Below are 18,659 nucleotides of genomic sequence, written 5' to 3' on the forward strand. Positions count from 1 at the left end.
TTTAATTAATTTATGATTTAATTTAACCGATCAATGCAACATTAATTAATATGAGATTGTGCGATATTTAGGGGAGTGTATTCAATCATGACTTTTGTAGAGTTTTAAAGATTTTTAAAATGATAGATTTTAAAAAACTTTGATTGACTTTCATAGAGTCGTTCAAAACTTTTAAAAACTTTATAAGATTCTAAAGTCTATATAAAAAACATTCATAGACTTTTATGAACTTCTTATTTTAAAAAGTCTACAAAAGTCATTAAAATTCTAAATCTAATACATCTTTACAAACTTTCAATGATTTTGATTCTTATCATTTATAATTTTCTTACAAAACATTTGTAATATATTATAAAATTCTTCTTATCATATAGTTCTTCACCCACATCAACATTATTATTTTTATACATAGTATGCTGAAACTTATATATATTATTAATAAACATCAACAAAAAAAAATTATTTAATATGAAATTCATAATAATATTGAACAATAAAATTTATAATAAAAGAATTGATCACATAAAATATTTAAAAATATAATTACAAGTTTCATAAAATAAAAAAATAAAAATCTAATATTAATAATTTATATATAATTATACTTGATATATTGCTAGATATCACGCAAAGAACTATTATTTGTAATAGCAATTTGAGGATGCGAACAACAACAAGGTGCTACTGTTTGCAACTCCAAATTGTTGTTGCGAACAATAGTTCACTATTCGTAGTAACCTATTGTAAAAAAAAAAAAGGAAAAATATATATTACGAATATAAACATAAAAAGAATATATAAAAATCAAAATATATAAGTATTTATATGAATATTATGAAACATATACTAAAATTTAACGATGAAAATTTTGCTTTGTTCATGTATTTAGGGAGAATTAGAGAAAGTTAGGGATAAAAAATTCATAGAAAAAAATAAAAATCAATATAAACACGCAATAATGAAGTTAAAATAATATTATTTCGAATTTTTAGAGGAATATTGTAAAGTTTAAGAGAGAGAAAAATTGGTAGAGTTTAGGTATATATGAGGAAAATATAGGATAATGAAGAAAAAATAATTTTATTAAATTTAGATAGGTTTATAAAGTTTAAATAAGGAGAAAAAATAGAGTTTAAATAGAGAGAGAAAACATTCAAAGTTGTTAGAAAGAAAATTTTGAAATCTTGGGGTTGATGGTTGGATTTCAACTATTTATATTTGAGAAGGAAAAGTCTACAAAAGTCCTAAAATTAAAAAGTCTACAAAAGTTCATAACTTTTTGAATACCACATGACTTTTAAAGACTCTCTAAAAGTCTTAATCGAATACCGCATGACTTTTAGAAACTCTTTAAAAATCTTGATTGAATACCGCCTGACTTTTAAAGACTCTCTAAAAGTTTGAATTGAATACCTCCAAACTTTTAAAGTTAATAAAAGTCTTTAAAACTCTATGAAAGTCATGATTGAATACACCCCCTTAGATAATACACCATTTTTCTTATTACCACTAATATTATATGTCAAGACATTATAGATTAAAATTCCAAATTTCACCAACTTTCATACATTTAAAATATTTTTAATTAAAAAAAAACCGTCCATTTATTGGAACTGAACCAGCAAATACAAGAGGGGAAGAAATTGATTACCAAACCCTCAGAAAAAAAAAAAAAATAATGCAACAAAGCAAAACAACACAATCAAGCAAAGAAAATCAACCCCTTAAAAGAGTTGGAAAATTACATTTGGAGCCTCCTACTAGAGTCGGTCAATGTCATTAAATTAAAAAAAATATTTGGCTCAATTTCTACCATATATGTTAATAAAACATCAATCATTAATTCATTATATATTCGGAGTAATAATATAATGTCTCCAATTAAAGAAATTAAATGCACAGAAAATAAAAATAAATAAGTAATGGAGTACACTATTGTCATTATTGGCAAAATAATATATCTTCCCGTCCTTCACAAATGTTTATCAATATTCATAGCTCTAGTTTTTTTTTTTTTTTTTTTTCATTTTATTTTATTTTCAGCTAATTTATTATACATTAAATAGTTATGACAAATTTTAAATAAATATAACTTACATTTTTAATAAATATATCTGTTGCCCGGTGTCTCGCCGCCAACATATAAAGCAACTCAACAATTCAGCACCACCGTAGCACCACCGCCGCCGCCGCGGCGTTTATTCGTGGCCATGCAAAGCGGCCATTGCCGCCATGCAAAGCTTCTGCAGGTTCAGCTTCACGACGGTATCTGTGAACATCTTTGTGTCCACCACCGTATTCCCTTCCGGTATATCAACGATATACGACTCCAAAACCACCGTGTAAACGCTCCCATTCTTCTTCTCGAGCTCGTTGACTGAAGTGACGCTCTGGTAGTTGCTCAGCCGGTGCTCGCCGCCGACCACTCGGAAGCTTATGATTCGGTTGTCGTCGTCGAGGATCTCGAGGCGCTCGGTGCTGGTGGACGCCGGGATGCCGGAGACCACAGTGACCTCCCGGACGCTGCCCACGCCGCCGTCGCCGGAGACCATCCGGCAGCTCTTGATGAAGTGCTTGTACTTCTCGGGGTTGTCGAAGCGGCGGACGAACGGCCACACCACGCTCGCCGGCGCGTCGATGTGCTGCGTTATCAGGGAGGTGCAGGTGTTGGGTCTCGGGTCGAAGGTGTGGTATGATCGGATCACCGGTTCGAGCTGGGAATATTCCTCTTCCGTTAGCCCTTGAGGGATTTCGACCGTCTTCTCCATCTCTACTCCTTCGGATCCACAAATTTTCCGACGTAGTAAATGGTTTTCGGAATGTCAAAGGAGACAAAACTTGGGAGAGGTTTATATATGTATTGTCTTGTTGGACGAAGGTCAGGCCAAGTCTAAGTAAATGGTGGCTAGGGATTGTTGAGCAATTTTTATATCAAGGATCAAGGTTAACAGGGCGCACTATATATAAATCCTAGTGTATGTGTATGTATTTTAATTTGCGAGTTTTTGTATCTTGTGTTATGAAATTTTATATTTTAAATAATGTGAAAGAAATTAGTAATTATGTTTTATGTTCTGATGAAAATTTTATGTTTTGAATTGTGAAATTCTGTGTTTATGAATATATACAAATTATGTACTTAAATCATATTTGAAAAATTAGTAAATATATAACATGTGTATATATTTTATGTTGTGGTTTATGGGGTTAAAGTACTTACGAGGTCCCTATACTATAGTGTTTTGTTCAATTTAGCCCTCATACATTTATTTTGTTCAATTTAGTCCCTGTACTTTCAAAAGTGGTGCAATTAAGGACACTAGTTAACGATGTTAATATTATCGTTAACTTAGGTTACGTGGCGCTGATGATATTTATATTCCTACTCATATATTACTTTATAAATATTTAAAATTTATTATTTTTACCACCAATATATTAAATTAGTATGTCCAAAATAAATAATTATGATCATGTTCGTAATGAGATTTGGACAATTGTCCTTAGTTTTATCACTTTTTAAAGTAGAGGGACTAAATTGAACAGAATAAAGGTACAAGGACTAAATTGAACAAAACACTATAGTACAGGGACTTCATAGGTACTTTAACCGGTTTTTGGTATCTTGTGTTATGAAAATTTTGTACTTTAAGTGCTCGTTTGGTTTGCGGAAAATATTTTAAGGGGAGTAGAATTGAAATTCTATGGAAAAACAATTACTAGGATGATGAATTTCATTGTTTGATTGGTGGAAAAAGAATTATTAGGAATACTAATTCTATTGTTTGGTTAGATTTGGAATTGTCACTGCTGGGAAATTATGGAATTTCCGACCACCTGAAAGTTATTTTAAATCAAGTCGAAAGCCTTGTTCCAACCACTTTTGGTATCCGGAAAAACCTTTATTGCTATTCCCGACCACTTTTTGCTTTCGACTTGATTAAGATCACTTTCAGGTGGTCCTGAAATTCCACAATTTCCTGCAGTGGGTTAGGAATAACGAGTATAAAAATCTATATGTCCCTACAAATTATTAAGAGTAATAGAATTTAAAAAAAGAAGAAGAAGAAAAGAAAACAATGGTTAAATAGGCTATCCATATCACTTTTTTTTTTTTTTTTTTCCATCTTCCATGAAAAACAAAATCCTTGGTCCAACCAAGGATTTTGTTTTCCTCAAATTTGAGGAATTCATTTTAATTCCATGAACCAAACACCAGAAAATAACATTTTCCTCCCGTTTAAGGAAAATGTTTGCCTAGGAAAACATTTTCCATGATCCAAACATCCCCTAAAAGCATGAATTCTGTAGCTCGTCGTTTTGATCTAGGGTCCATAATATTATATTATGTGGATCTTGGTCCATGATATAAATTGTTATTGTTGGGTAGCAATCATTATTGTGTGGACCATGGTCCACATAAGTTGTATGGACCATATTTTTTATACGGTAAAATAATGTACATTCAGTACAAAAATAATTTACATTCAATACAAAAATAATGTACATTGTATTCAGGAGATGTACATTATTTTTGTACTGAGTGTACATTATATTGTATAATGTACATACAGTACAAAAATAATGTACATTTAATATATTAAAAATGTATTTTTTATTATGGTCCACATAACACTGTGTCGACCATGATCCATACAATAATTTGTCGTTGGGTAGAGGTCAGAAAATGGCCAAGTTTAACACTCTGTTTGAACTTTAGGCTATTTGGATATAGTGGTAAGCTCCTAACAAGTAGTATCAGTTTCGAGGCAAATCCAACCTTCTACCCCTCAAAATATAATAATAGTAAAAATTTTTAAAAAAAATTGTACTTTTAAGTACAGCTATTTATTTATATATGTGTTAAAGAGCTGAGGAAGAAAAGATGGAGTACGTGTGTTCATTTAGTCATGCATTCATGCAAGGCCTCGATCGCTTTATGTTCCTTTCGGTGGGGCATAGTTTATGACGGTGTGATATTGTAATATAGTATCTCATGAGCCCGTGCTCTGGCGGTGGGAAACAGCGATGCTACGCCACTTTTTACTCCAAATATTTATGGTTTAATATTTACACTACTTTTTTTAAATTGTTTTTATTTGTATTTGATTTGTAAGTAAGCTTGTCTACTAATATATATATATAGGCGAGTTCAGGTGCGGCGGTGCGACATCACCAATAGTTCAACAAATATACACCATCAACGTTAGGAAAATACACCACAAAAAACAGAGGAAAATTAGGTATGCATCACCAAACACACACCATTAGGTGTGAGTAAAAACACCATACACTGTTTGAAAATACACTATTGGGGGTGGTGAGTTATATGATGTGTTTTTTTTGGGTCTGTTGTATATTTTTTGATGTTTTATTATATTTCATTGTGGTGTGTTTTCCTTACACTGTTGATGCATATTGTTAACACTGTTGGTGTATTCTGAAATTCTGCCGCACCGCCGCACGGGAAGACCCCGCCGCATTTGAACTTTCTTTTATATATATATATATATATATATATATATATATATATATATATATATATATATATATATATATATATATATATATATATATATATATATACATATACATATATATATATACATATATACATATATATATACATATATATATATATATATATATACATATATATATATATATATATATATAGAGAGAGAGAGAGAGAGAGAGAGAGAGAGAGAGAGAGTTAATTCCAGCAATGGTCCTCCGACTATAGTGATTTTCCAAAATTAGTCCCCGATTTTTAATTTGGACATTTTAGGTCCTTGACTTTCAATTTCTTTTCAATTGAGGTCCTTTCGTTAGAATCGGTTCATTATTAGACTTTAAATGAAGGGGTAAACTTGTCCTTTCACCTGCCTATGTATTATTCTTCGTATTTCTCCCTTCGTATTTCGCTGTTATACCTTGTAAACATCTCAATAATAGAGGAACACACACACGAGTAGTTAGCAAATGGGGAACGACGAGGAACATTTTAGGGTTTCGACTAAGATTATCTTCATATATATCGCATATACAATGGAGAAATACTAAGAATAATATATAGGCAGGTGAAATGATGAGTTTACCCCTTCATTTAAAATTCAATTAACCGTATTCTGACGAAAGGACCTCAATTTGAAAGAAATTGAAAGTCAAGGGATCTAAAGTGTCCAAATTAAAAGTCAAGGACTAATTTTGGAAAATCAATATAGTCAGAGGATCATTGCTGGAATTAACTCTCTCTCTCTCTCTCTCTCTCTCTATATATATATATATATATATATAGGTTCTCGTGCGGGTGAGGGCTTCAGGTGCGGTTTAATCTGAGCCATTCATCTCGCTTTAATCAACGTCCAGGATTATCAAAGTTTAAAAAAAAAATGCGGTGGCAATTTTGTAATTTTTGCATTTAGGTCAAAATTAAAGTGAGCGGATCTGTGATTAATGTGCGTGAGTTTTGTGCTTAATGTGCGTGTATTTTGTGCTTAATGTGCGTGAGGTTGTGCTTAATGTGCGTGGGGATGTGCTTATCGTGAATAGTTGTTAAAACTTAAAGTCTGTGAGTGAATACTTAAAGTGCGTGAGTTTTGTGCTTAATGTGCGTGATGTTTGTGCTTAATGTGCGTGAGTTTTGTACTTAATGTGCGTGAGTTTTGTACTTAACGTCAATAGTTGTTGAAACTTAAAGTCTGTGAGTTAATATTTAAAGTGCGTGGGTTTTGTGCTTAATATGCGTGAGGTTGTGCTTAATGTGTGTGAGTTTTGTACTTAAAGTGTGCGAGTTTGTGATTAAGATCTAATACTTAAGGTGCATCTTAGCTTATACTTCTTTGTTCTAGGCACACGTTTTTTTTTTTTTTTTTTTTTTTTTTAATTTTCATTGATTTGAGCCGTTGATCTTAATGAATATGATTTTCTGTTAACTTTTCCGTTAAATATTATCTTTTCCATTAATTTCTGTTAGTTCACCGTTAACTTACTCATTGATTTCAATAAGAAAGGTCTTAGGGTTGAACCAAATCTCAATCAAAGTTGGCATAATTAGTACTCTAATTAAATTAAAATAATAATTTAGTAGCTACAACAAAAAATAATACATATGCATTTCTTTAATTTAGAATTATGTGTCTACAAGTCTTTATTCAAAAAAAAAAAATATTCATTATCAATAAATTAAATAAGAGAAATAATTTCATTAGTTATATTGTATTTATTTTTCTTCAATATAAAAATTTTTTACATTCAAATTCATCAATTGATTATATTTGCTACATTGTCCCTACAATGTCTTTATTAAAAAAAATTATTCATTATCAATAAATCAATAAATTAATTAAGAGAAATAATTTTATTAGTTATATTATCTTTATATTTCTCCAATGTAAAAATTCTTTACATTCAAATTCATCAATTGATTATATTCACTACATTGTCTATTATCTTTTTGTGCACTATTTTTTAATTAAATATCAAAGTAATAATACAAAATAATGCTATATATTTATTTACCAAGTATTTTATTAATTCCATGAAAAAATTAAAAATTAAAAAAAAAATATATATATATATATATATAATTAATAAAGCCAATCATATTAAGCTATTAAGTACTTGGGGGATTTATTGACAAAAAGAGTATTCAAATCACCCAACAAATTGAAGTGTAAAACTATCTTGCAATGTCCTTGTTTGACAATCAGCAGTTAACTCTTCAATATTAATATATATTTAATATTTTATGCCATAATTTTTATTTGCCAACCCTTATGTCTCTTATTTGGTTTCAATCATATCTATACAATTATTTTATTGACAATTATAATCAATCTTGACTATATTATCCTGCATTTGCAAACTTAGAATTGTCTATTTAAATACGCAAATTTAACATTCAATTATCTATGCATGAAAATTTCCAATATAATCTTGTCTTGATATACTTTAAAGTACTTATTTAAAAAAAAAACATTGGGCATTATCTGAATCGCGCAATGCGCGTAAAAAAACTAGTACATACTAATAAGAGCCCAAGAGAGTTAGGCCTATAATGGGTAGAAAAAATGGCGGTCAAATTTTTTAATCAAATGAATGACTCGGATTGATCAGATTTAAATTTTTCCTTAAGATTTCCTAATTTATCCTTAATGAATATGATTATCCGTTAATTTTTCCGTTAATTTCTATTAGTTCACCGTTAACTTACTCATTGATTTCAATAAGAAAAGATTTTAGGTTCGAACCCCATCCCAATCAAAGTTGGCATAATTAGTACTCTATTTTACTCTTATTAAATTATATAAACTAGTTTTTTACGCGCATTGCGCGATTGGGATAATGCCCAATATTATTTTTTAAATAAATACTTTAAAGTATATCAATGCAAGATTATATTGGAATTGTTCGTGCATAGATAATTGAATGTTAAATTTACGTATTTAAATAGGCAATTCTAAGTTTACAAATGCAAGATATTATAGTCAAGATTGATTATAATTGTCAATAAAATAATTGTATAGGTAGGGTTGAAACCAAATGCGGGACATAAGGGAAAGTAAATTAAAATTAGGGCATAAAATATTAAATATATACTAATATTGAAAAGTTAATTGCTGATTGCCAAACAAGGACATTGTGAGGTAGTTTCTTACTTCAATTTGTTGTGTGATTTGAATACTCTTTTTGTCAATAAATCCCTCTAAGTAGTTAATATTTTTTTTTTTGAGATTCTCTAAGTAGTTAATATGATTGGCTTAATTATATATATATATTTTTTTATTTTTTAAAACTATTATTATTGTTATTATTATTAGTATTATATTATTATTATTATTATTATTATTATTATTATTATTATTATTATTATTATTATTATTATTATTATTGTTGTTGTTGTTGTTGTTGTTGTTGTTGTTGTTGTTGTTATTATTAAATATATGTATATCCTTAGGTCATTTTACATGTTAATCTAAACAACAGTTAATTTTTTCAAATATCTTTTTACCAACCGTTGATATAATTCGCTGGTCAAATTCGCTAATATAATCCGCTAACGCTAACTGCTGATTGTCAAACAAGGACATTGTGAGGTAATTTCCACTTCAATTTGTTGTGTGATTTGAATACTCTCTTTGTCAACAAATCCCTCAGATAGTTAATATGATTGGCTTTATTAATTATATTTTTTAAAATTTTTCATGGTATTAATACAATACTTGGTAAACAACTATATAGCATTATTTTGTATTATAACTTTGATATTTAATTTAAAAATAGTGCACAAAAAAATAATAGACAATGTAGTGAATATAATGAATTTGAAATTTGAATGTAAAGGATTTTTACTTGGAGAAATATAAAGACAATAGAAATAATTTAGTAGCTACAACAAAAAATAATACATATGCATTTCTTTAATTTAGAATTATGTGTCTACAATGTCTTTATTCAAAAAAATTTATTCATTACCAATAAATTAAATAAGAGAAATAATTTCATTAGTTATATTGTATTTATTTTTCTCCAATATAAAAATTTTTTACATTCAAATTCATCATTATATTCGCTACATTGTCCCTACAATGTCTTTGTTAAAAAAAAATTATTCATTATCAATAAATTGATTAAGAGAAATAATTTTATTATTTATATTGTCTTTATATTTCTCCAATGTAAAAATTCTTTACATTCAAATTCATCCATGGATTATATTCACTGCATTGTCTATTATCTTTTTTTTTTTTGCACTATATTTTAATTAAATATCAAAGTAATAATACAAAATAATGTTATATATATATTTACCAAGTATTTTATTCATATTATGAAAAAAATTAAAAGAATATAATTAATAAAGTCAATCATATTAACTACTTGAGGGATTTGTTGACAAAAAGAGTATTCAAATCACACAACAAATTGAAGTGAGAACTACCTCGCAATGTCCTTGTTTGACAATTAGCAGTTAGCGGTTAGCGTTAGCGGATTATATTAGCGAATTTGACCAGCAAATTATATCAACGGTTGGTAGAAAGATATTTGAAAAAATTAGCTATTTATATTAACATGTAAAATGACCTAAGGAAATACATAATAATAATAATAATAATAATAATAATAATAATAATAATAATAATAAATGTTTTAAAAGAATAAAAAAAATATAATTAAGCCAATCATATTAACTACTTGGAGGATTTATTGACAAAAAGAGTATTTAAATCACACAACAAATTGAAGTGGGAAACTATCTCGCAATGTCCTTGTTTGGCAATCAGCAGTTAGCTCTTCAATATTAGTATACATTTAATATTTTATGTCCTAATTTTTATTTGCTCTCCCTTATGTCCCATATTTGGTTTCAACCATACCTATACAATTATTTTATTGACAATTATAATCAATCTTGACTATATTATCTTGCATTTGTAAACTTAGAATTTCCTATTTAAATATGCAAATTTAACATTCAATTATATATGCATGAACAATTCCAATAATATAATCTTGCCTTAATATACTTTAAAGTACTTATTTAAAAAAAAAAAAAAACATTGGGCATTATCCCAATCGCGTAAAAAACTAATTTTTAACATAAAAATAAATCGGTTTTCAAAAAAAAATAAAAATAAAAATAAATCAATCCAATGAATATAATAAATAATTTTATTGTTAGGTTAGAAATCAAATATTAATTAAAGAACTAAAATCATGAATGTTTCTTTTTTGATATGCAATTATATACGGAGTATATTTAAAATTTCTCTCTCGTCGCTACCTAGGATTTTTTAGGGTTTTCGGTCGGTCCATTGACTTTTACTCCGGTAATTACTGGTCATTTACGTATAAATAATTTTATTGTTAGGTTAGAAATCAAATATTAATTAAAGAACTAAAATCATGAATGTTTCTTTTTTTAATATGCAATTATATACGGAGTATATTTAAAATTTCTCTCTCGTCGCTACCTAGGTTTTTCTAGGGTTTCCGGTCGGTCCATCGACTTTCACTACGGTAATTACCGGTCGTTTACAGTGGTTTTGTCCTCTCCGATCACGCATGGCGTCGACGTCGAACACAGCAGGGGTGGCAGGGCTCACCGCCAGGTGGGTGGACTTGGTCCTTGAAGAAGAGGCGACGACTTTCATGCCGGCAGTGGAGGCCGAGGGGAGTGCGGAGGTTGCAGGCGTATTGGAGGAGGCATAGGGGGTTGTAGGCCGTTTCTTGACAAGGAAGTTGGTAAAGCTCGAGTTCATGAGTCAGGTTATGGCATCGGTCTGGCAGCTGGTCAGTGGTGTCGAAGCTACGGAGGTAGAACCTGTCATGTTCTTGTTCGTCTTTCACCATAAAACTGATATGCAGCGTGTCCTAAACGAGGGGCCATGGTCCTTCAATAATATATAGCACTTTGGTGTGCAAGCAAGTGCCGGAGGGGATGATGCCGGTAGATGTTGTGTTTGATTCTGTAAACTTGTGGGTTCAGCTACATGGCTTGCCCAAGGGGTACACGTCCGAACGGATATTGGAGCAGATTGGGAATTTCTTGGGAAGCTTTGTCAAGAGTGATGATCGGTTTGTGAACGTACCATGGAATACTTTTTATCGCATTAGGGTTTCGCTACCGGTAGAAAAACCCTTAAAAAGACGTATGAATTTTATCAAACGAGACAAGACGAGTTGTTGGGTGTCGTTTAAATACGAGCGGCTGCATACGTACTGCTTTTTTTGCGGGTTGTTAGGCTATTCTTACAAGTTTTGCCGTGGTGCGAGGGACTCTGTGGTGCCGGTCGAGGAGTATCCGTACGACCTGGAGTTGCGTGTAGGAGGGCCCTGTGGCCCAAGGCCGGTTTGTGGCAGTTGGCTGTTGCAGGCAGGTCGTCCGTCAACGCCGCAACATCCACCGGTGATAGTCACGGACGAGAGGCAGCGGGCACTTAGTGTGTGTATGGATAGTCACGCTAGTGAGGAGGGTGTGGTTGCTGTGGCCAAGCGTCGCCGGGAGGGGAGGGGTGACGGCAGACAAGAGTTAAGTGGGGAAGATGTAGTTATGACTGAGCTTTCAAAAAACTTGCAGCAGGCGGGTTCTGGTTCCCAGACCCGCCCGACCCAATGAGTACTTTAAGTTGGAACTGCCATGGCTTGGGTAATCCACGAACAGTTCGTGAAGTTATGGACCTTGCGTCCCGTAAGAAACCCGACTTTATTTTTTTGATGGAAACCATGGTGTGACGGATACATGCTAAACGTATTCGTGTCAAACTTGGCTTTGATGGACTTTTTATGTGGATAATACAGGTTTGAGTGGTGGATTGGCTTTACTGTGGCGAAAGAATAATACGGCAAAGCTCCTCAGTTATTTAAAGAATCATGTGGATATTGAGGTTAGTATGCATGGCTTACCGAAATGGCGCATGACTGTATTCTATGGCTTTCCGCAGCGCACTAGACGTAATGATTCGTGAGAGGCGTTAAGATCTTTGGAGTCCAGGTCTGATCTGTCTTGGGTGGTCATTGGCGACTTTAATGACCTCCTGTATCAACACGAGAAAAGAGGGGGAAATTCACATCCCGATAGGCTCCTACGCGGTTTTGGGGATATTATTGAGGACTGTGGATTGTCCCAAATGGCTATGGAGGGCTACCCGTTTACATGGGAGCGGGGGAAAGGAACGGTATACCTGATTGAAGAAAGGTTGGATAAAGTCTTGGTCACGGAGGCTTGGCGTGAGATTGTAGCAGATGCCAGGGTGATCAATTTGATAACTCGCAGATCAGATCACACAACTCTCTTTCTTGGTATCCATGACTCCTTTAGGAGGGGTGGGGCTGGTAAGAGGGGCTTCCGTTTTGAGAATGCATGGTTATATGATGAGGGGTGCCGAAATGTAGTGGAAAAATCATGGGAGGAAGGAAGGGACCGTGGATTGCAGAATTGTATTGAATACTGTGGTTCTCGACTATCACGCTGGGGTGGGGACTGTTTCCATAAGTTCGAGGAGCAGATTATGAACCCCCGGAAAGAGCAACTGTGTTTGAAAGGAAAAACGGACCCAGTTTCATTGACTGAGTTCCAGCGCCTGGAGGAGCTCTTAGGCCGTGTTGAGACGCAGGAGGATGCCTTCTGGAGACAACTAGCCAAACAACATTGGCTCAAAGGTGCCGATGCCAATACCAAGTTCTTTCACAGGTATGCCTCTCATCGTAAAAATAAAAATACTATTGATAGGCTTATGGATGATAATGGGGATTGGGTGGAAGGTGCATCTATGAGAGGGATTATCTTGAATTATTTTTAAAATATTTTCTGCTCGGTAATTCGGTAAACGGAGTTAATTTCTTTAATGGGATTTCTCTGCCTGTCACTCTGGCACAGAATGAATCTTTACTCCGCCCTTTTGCTATGGAAGAAATAAAATCGGCACTTTTCTCTATGTTTCCTGATAAAGCACCGTGCCCGGATGTGGAATGAATCTGGACTTCTACCAACACTTTTGGGATGTGGTGGAGGGAGATGTTTCATCCTTTATAATTGGCTGCTTAGAATCTCGCTGTTTCCCGACTGGTCTGAATGAAACTGATGTGGTGTTGATCCCTAAGAAAAAAACACCGGAGCGGGTGTCTGATCGTAGGCGAATTGCCCTCAGTGATGTGATTTATAGGATAATGGCTAAAGTAATTACAAACAGGATGAAGCCACTAATGGACGAAATTATATCAGACTCGCAGAGTGCGTTCATACTTGACAGACTCATAACTGATAATATCTTGATAGCTGCAGAAGTTGGTCATTATCTGAACAGGAAATAGTGTGGGTCGGTTTGCTGGGCTGCCCTTAAGCTGGATATGGCTAAATCTTATGACCGCATGGAATGGCCATTTTTACGTGGTATGCTGTTGGCTATGGGTTTTGATAATAGATGGGTGGAGCTGATTATGTTGTGTGTATCCACTGTGTCTTACAGGTTTTTAATAAATGGCTCTCGTACTAATCCAGTAACACCTACTCGTGGGCTAAGACAGGGGATCCATTGTCTTCATATCTTTTCATTAACTGTGTGGAAGGTCTCTCTATGTTATTACAGCAGGCACAGTCTAATGGCAGTATCCATGGATGCAGAGTGGCAAGGGGAGCTCCCCCTATATCTCACATATTTTTTGCTGATGACAGTTTGCTAAGAGCGCCTCATACTCGGCTTCGTTGTTGGATAACTTGAACGCGAAGCGGAGGGCGTAGTAGGCCCGGAACCCCTCCGGGGTTATGAGTACGACTCCACCCCTGCAGCTTTTGGCGCTGGAGGACCCGTCCGTTGAGAGGGTCCACCACTCCTCGTCTTCATCCCGGACCCGCTCCCTGGCCTCTCGGGCGGTACACTCGACTATGAAGTCAGCCAGTGCCTGCCCCTTGATGGCGGGTCTGGGCTTGAATTGGATGTCGAACTGGCTCAGCCGCATGGCCCACCTGACCAACCTGCTAGCCGACCCCGAGGCCCTCAACACCGCGTCTAGTGGCTGATTTGTGAGGACCTGTACGGGGTGGGCCTGGAATTAGTGGTTCAGCTTCTTTGCCATCGCATCTACCGCAAAGATGGCCTTCTCCATGGGCGTGTACCTGATCTCCGCCCCCCGTAGAGCTCGGCTCGTGTAGTATACGGGCCGCTGGACCCCCTCGTCGTCCCGGACCAGCACGGAGCTGACCGTGGCCTGCGAGATGCCCAGGTATAGGTACAGGACCTCCCCCTTAACGGTTTTGGCCAGGGGGGAAGGGACATCAGGTACGTCTTGAGGTCCTCGAACGCCTTCTGGCATTCTTCGGACCACTCGAAGCGTTTTGTCTTTTGAGGACTCCAAAGAACGGCAACGATTTCTCGGCCGACCTCGAAAGGAAACGGCCCAGGGCTGCCAACCGCCTATTGAGGCGCTGGACCTCCTGGAGGGACCTCGGAGGTTCCATGTCCAGGATGGCCTTGACCTTGTCGGGGTTGGGTTCAATGCCCCTCTTCGAGACCATGTACCCCAAAAATTCCCCCCCGTGTACCCCGAAGGTACACTTCTTGGGGTTCAACCGTAAATTGAAGCGTTGCATAATCGAAAATACCTCGGTAAGGTCGTCCGTGTGGAGGTCGGCGTCGGTGCTCTTGACGTTCATGTCATCGACGTAGGCCTGGAGGTTGCGGCCGAGGACCTGCTTGAACACCTTGGCCACCATTCGGGTGTAGGTGGCGCCTGAATTTTTCAGCCCGAAAGCTATGACCTTGTAGCAATAGACCCCCTCTGGCGTGGTGAAGGCTGTCTTCTCCTCATCGGCCTCCTCCATGAAAATTTGGTGGTACCCCCTGAACGCATCTAGGAAGCTCATAAGGGCAAAACCTACAGTCTCGTCCACCAGCTGGTCAATGTTGGGGAGGGGGAAGGGGTCCATAGGGCAGGCCTTGTTCAGGTCGGTGTAGTCCACGCACATCCTCCAGGTGGGTGGCTTTGAGGCGAGGACTACGTTGGCTAGCTATGTGGGGTATATGACCTCCCTGACATGGTCGATCTCTAGCAGGGTGTCGACCTCTTTTTTGACGAACTCTCTCCTCTCGGCGGAGAGGTACCTTTTGCGCTGCTGGACTGGCTTGACCGCGGGGTCGACAGCCAGCTTGTGTGTGATCACCTCTCGGCTCAGGCTCGGCATATCCTCGGGGCCCCATGCGAAGACCTCCTTGTAGCTCCTGATGGTGTCGATTATCCATGCTCGTAGGTCGGCCGGGAGGCCGACCCCTACCTTCATGACCCTGTCGGGTCGGCTGAGGTCGAGGATGACCTCCTCTGTTTCGACCACGGGCTCGGCCCGAGGTCGACCTGCCTCCTCCCGAAACGCCTTCTCAGACATGGTATGGACCTGGAGGTCCTTCTGACCAATTCGGCGGCACGCCTTCAAGTAGCACCTGCGGCTCACCTTTTGGTCCCCCGGGCGACCCCGACCTCGGTTAGTGTCGGGAACTTGAGACACAGGTGCTCCATAGAAATCACGCATCTGAGGTCCTCCAGGGTGGGTCGACCGAGAATAACGTTGTGGGCGCAATTGATATTAACGACTACGAACTCGACCTCCCACCTCCTGGTGTGCGGTGGGGTGCCTATCTCCACCTCCAAATTGATCGACCCCTCCGTTTCAATTGAGTCCCCCGTGAACCCGGACAGGGGGGTTCGTACTTGTTCCAGCTGTCCTCTTGAGAGTCCCAGCTGGGTGAAAGTGTCGTAGTACATGACGTTCACCGAGCTACCCGTGTCTACGAGCACCCGGTGCACCACCACGTTGTTGATGTCCAGCTTGACTACCAGGGCGTCTCGGTGGGGGAGGGGCCCATCGCAGGTCGGCGTCGGTGAACATGATGGGCTCCCTCTTTGGTTTCTTCTCGTGGGGGGTACGTGTGACCTCTCCTACGTACAAGCTCCTCGCCCACCTCTTCCGCTCGGCTGGCGAGTCCCCTCCCTCGGGCCCCCCCTAAAGATGACGTAGATGGCCCGTTTCTTCGGGGGCTGGGAGTCCTCCGTCGTCTTCTCCTCCTCCTCGGAGCTGTGGTCGTGGTGGTCCCTCTTGCGGGGAGCCGAGGTGGATGGCGCCTGGCTACCCCCCTTCCTCCATACGTTGCCTGGCTTCTAGCCCTGCGCCTGCCCTTGTGCCTGCCCTTGCGCCTGGCCGGGCCTCTTAATAAATTGGCCGAGGTAACCCATTTGGATGAGTTCCTCGATTTGTCTCTTTAAGAGGATGTATTCGTCTGTGTCGTGCCCTTTCTGCCGGTGGAACCTGCAGTACTTGTTGGGGTCCCCCCTTGCCGATATCTTCATGCACTCCTCCTTCAGGAACACCACGATTCCCTGGTCCTCCGCGTGTGCCAAGATGGTACCCACAGGTTGTGTCAGTGGGGTGAGATAGCGTGTGGGGTTCAACCTGGGCCCCTCAGCGTACTCACGTCGGTGTGGGCGCGGCGCCTTGCGCTCCTCCTGGGGTGCCTTGTCTTTCCGACCTCTTCCTTCCTCTTGCTCCTTCTTCCTCTTCTCGGCAGCCTCGGCGTCAGCGTACCTTGCTGCCTTGTCCATCAGGTCGGTATAGGTCCTGGGGGGTACCTGATGAGGTCTTGGTGAAAGGCGCCTGACCTCAAGTTGTTTCGGAAAATCACTATGGCCGACTTCCCATCAAACCCGAATAAATGTAACAAGTAATACGAACGTTATAGCAACGGCCGTGAGACCATGGATTGTATTAAATGCCGTAGAATTGACTATTACAATGATATTTCAGGACAAAGTATGTCAGTAAAGTAGATCGTATCTTAACGAGACAAGGTGGGGGGTTTTTATACAACCCCCACCCCTAACCGCCACCCCCTAAGGCGGGGGGTGGTTAGATCCGGGTTGACCGCGCCTGGTCTCGCGACCGGGCCGCGCTGCGGAGGCCAGGCCGAGCCTGTCATGGGCTCGGGCCGAGCCCATGTGGAGGTCGGCTCGGCCTCCTGGAGAGGCCGGCCCGGCCTCCAACGTGGCCCGTGCGGGGGCCACGTGGCGAGGCCTCGGTCGGGGCGGGTACGTGGTGCCGCCCCGGGACCCGTTCTTGTTTTGCGCCCTCGGGTCGGTTCGGGTCGATTCCTAATATATCCGTCAGGCGGAGTATTATGGCAGCAAAGGGCTTGATTTGTAGTGGGATAAGACGAAGGATAGGGAATGGCCAGGAAACGAGAATATGGGATCACCCATGGCTACAGGATGAGCAGGATCCTATGATCCAGACTGAGATGCCCCCACAATTGGCTGATGCACGAGTGGTAGGATTGATTGATCAAGATGCTGGTACATGGGATAGCTCAATCCTAACAGACATTTTTATACCCACAGATGTAGCCAGAATAATGATGATACCGGTTTCCCCAGAGTATGCGGATACTTGGTACTGGTATAATGATCCTAGAGGAATTTATTCTGTTAAGAGTGGATGTAGACGCATTGTTGGGAATTTTGTTGATAACAATAATGGCACTTTCAATAAATGGCAGGCACTCTGGAAACTTAAAATCCCCCCAAATGGAAGAACTTTTTATGGAGAGCCCTAAGTGATATCCTACCCACCACTGAGAACTTGCTTACTAAGAGGGTGGAAGTTGAGCCGGCTTGTGCCATGTGTGGAATCGTGCATGAGGATACTATGCATGCATTAGTTTTATGTGATTTTACAAGCATCATATGGGGACAATCCAACCTTCCAATACCTATTATGCAGACAAATAATTTTCATGAGTGGTTTAGTGCGATTTTGGATATTCTTGACACTGATGGTCTGATGTATGCAGCTGCAATCCTCTACCACATTTGGAGGGCAAGGAACAATGCAGTTTGGGATGCCTTCCTTCCAAGGCCGAAGAAAGTTTTGATGACGGCCACCTCCGCGCTGCATGCAAGGTGCACCATGCACCACACGGCCGTACGGCCCGCCACTTCTGCGCCGGCCGAACTTCCCCACGCCACGGTCGGCCAACTCGCTGCACCTCTGCCGGGGTTGGCTCCGCGCCGTTGCTATGTAGACTCCAGCTACTATCACTCGACAAACACCGCCTCAGTTGGAGCAATCTTGCTGGACGGAAATGGAGGTTACATCTCTGCCTACGCTTCCTCTC

The 18,659-nt window shown here is 38.4% G+C and overlaps 1 protein-coding gene across 1 annotated transcript; it reads right to left on the bottom strand.

The window, feature by feature from the left end:
* Nucleotides 1–1,941: 1,941 nt before the first annotated feature.
* Nucleotides 1,942–2,888, bottom strand: LOC109171261 (abscisic acid receptor PYL2-like). Its single transcript, XM_019320328.1, has one exon. It carries the CDS (start codon nt 2,766–2,768, stop codon nt 2,199–2,201), a length of 570 nt encoding a protein of 189 aa, XP_019175873.1. The 5' UTR covers nt 2,769–2,888; the 3' UTR covers nt 1,942–2,198.
* Nucleotides 2,889–18,659: the final 15,771 nt, after the last annotated feature.

Source organism: Ipomoea nil, unplaced genomic scaffold (assembly GCF_001879475.1).
Source record: "Ipomoea nil cultivar Tokyo-kokei standard unplaced genomic scaffold, Asagao_1.1 scaffold3401, whole genome shotgun sequence".
Classification (NCBI taxonomy): domain Eukaryota; kingdom Viridiplantae; phylum Streptophyta; class Magnoliopsida; order Solanales; family Convolvulaceae; genus Ipomoea; species Ipomoea nil.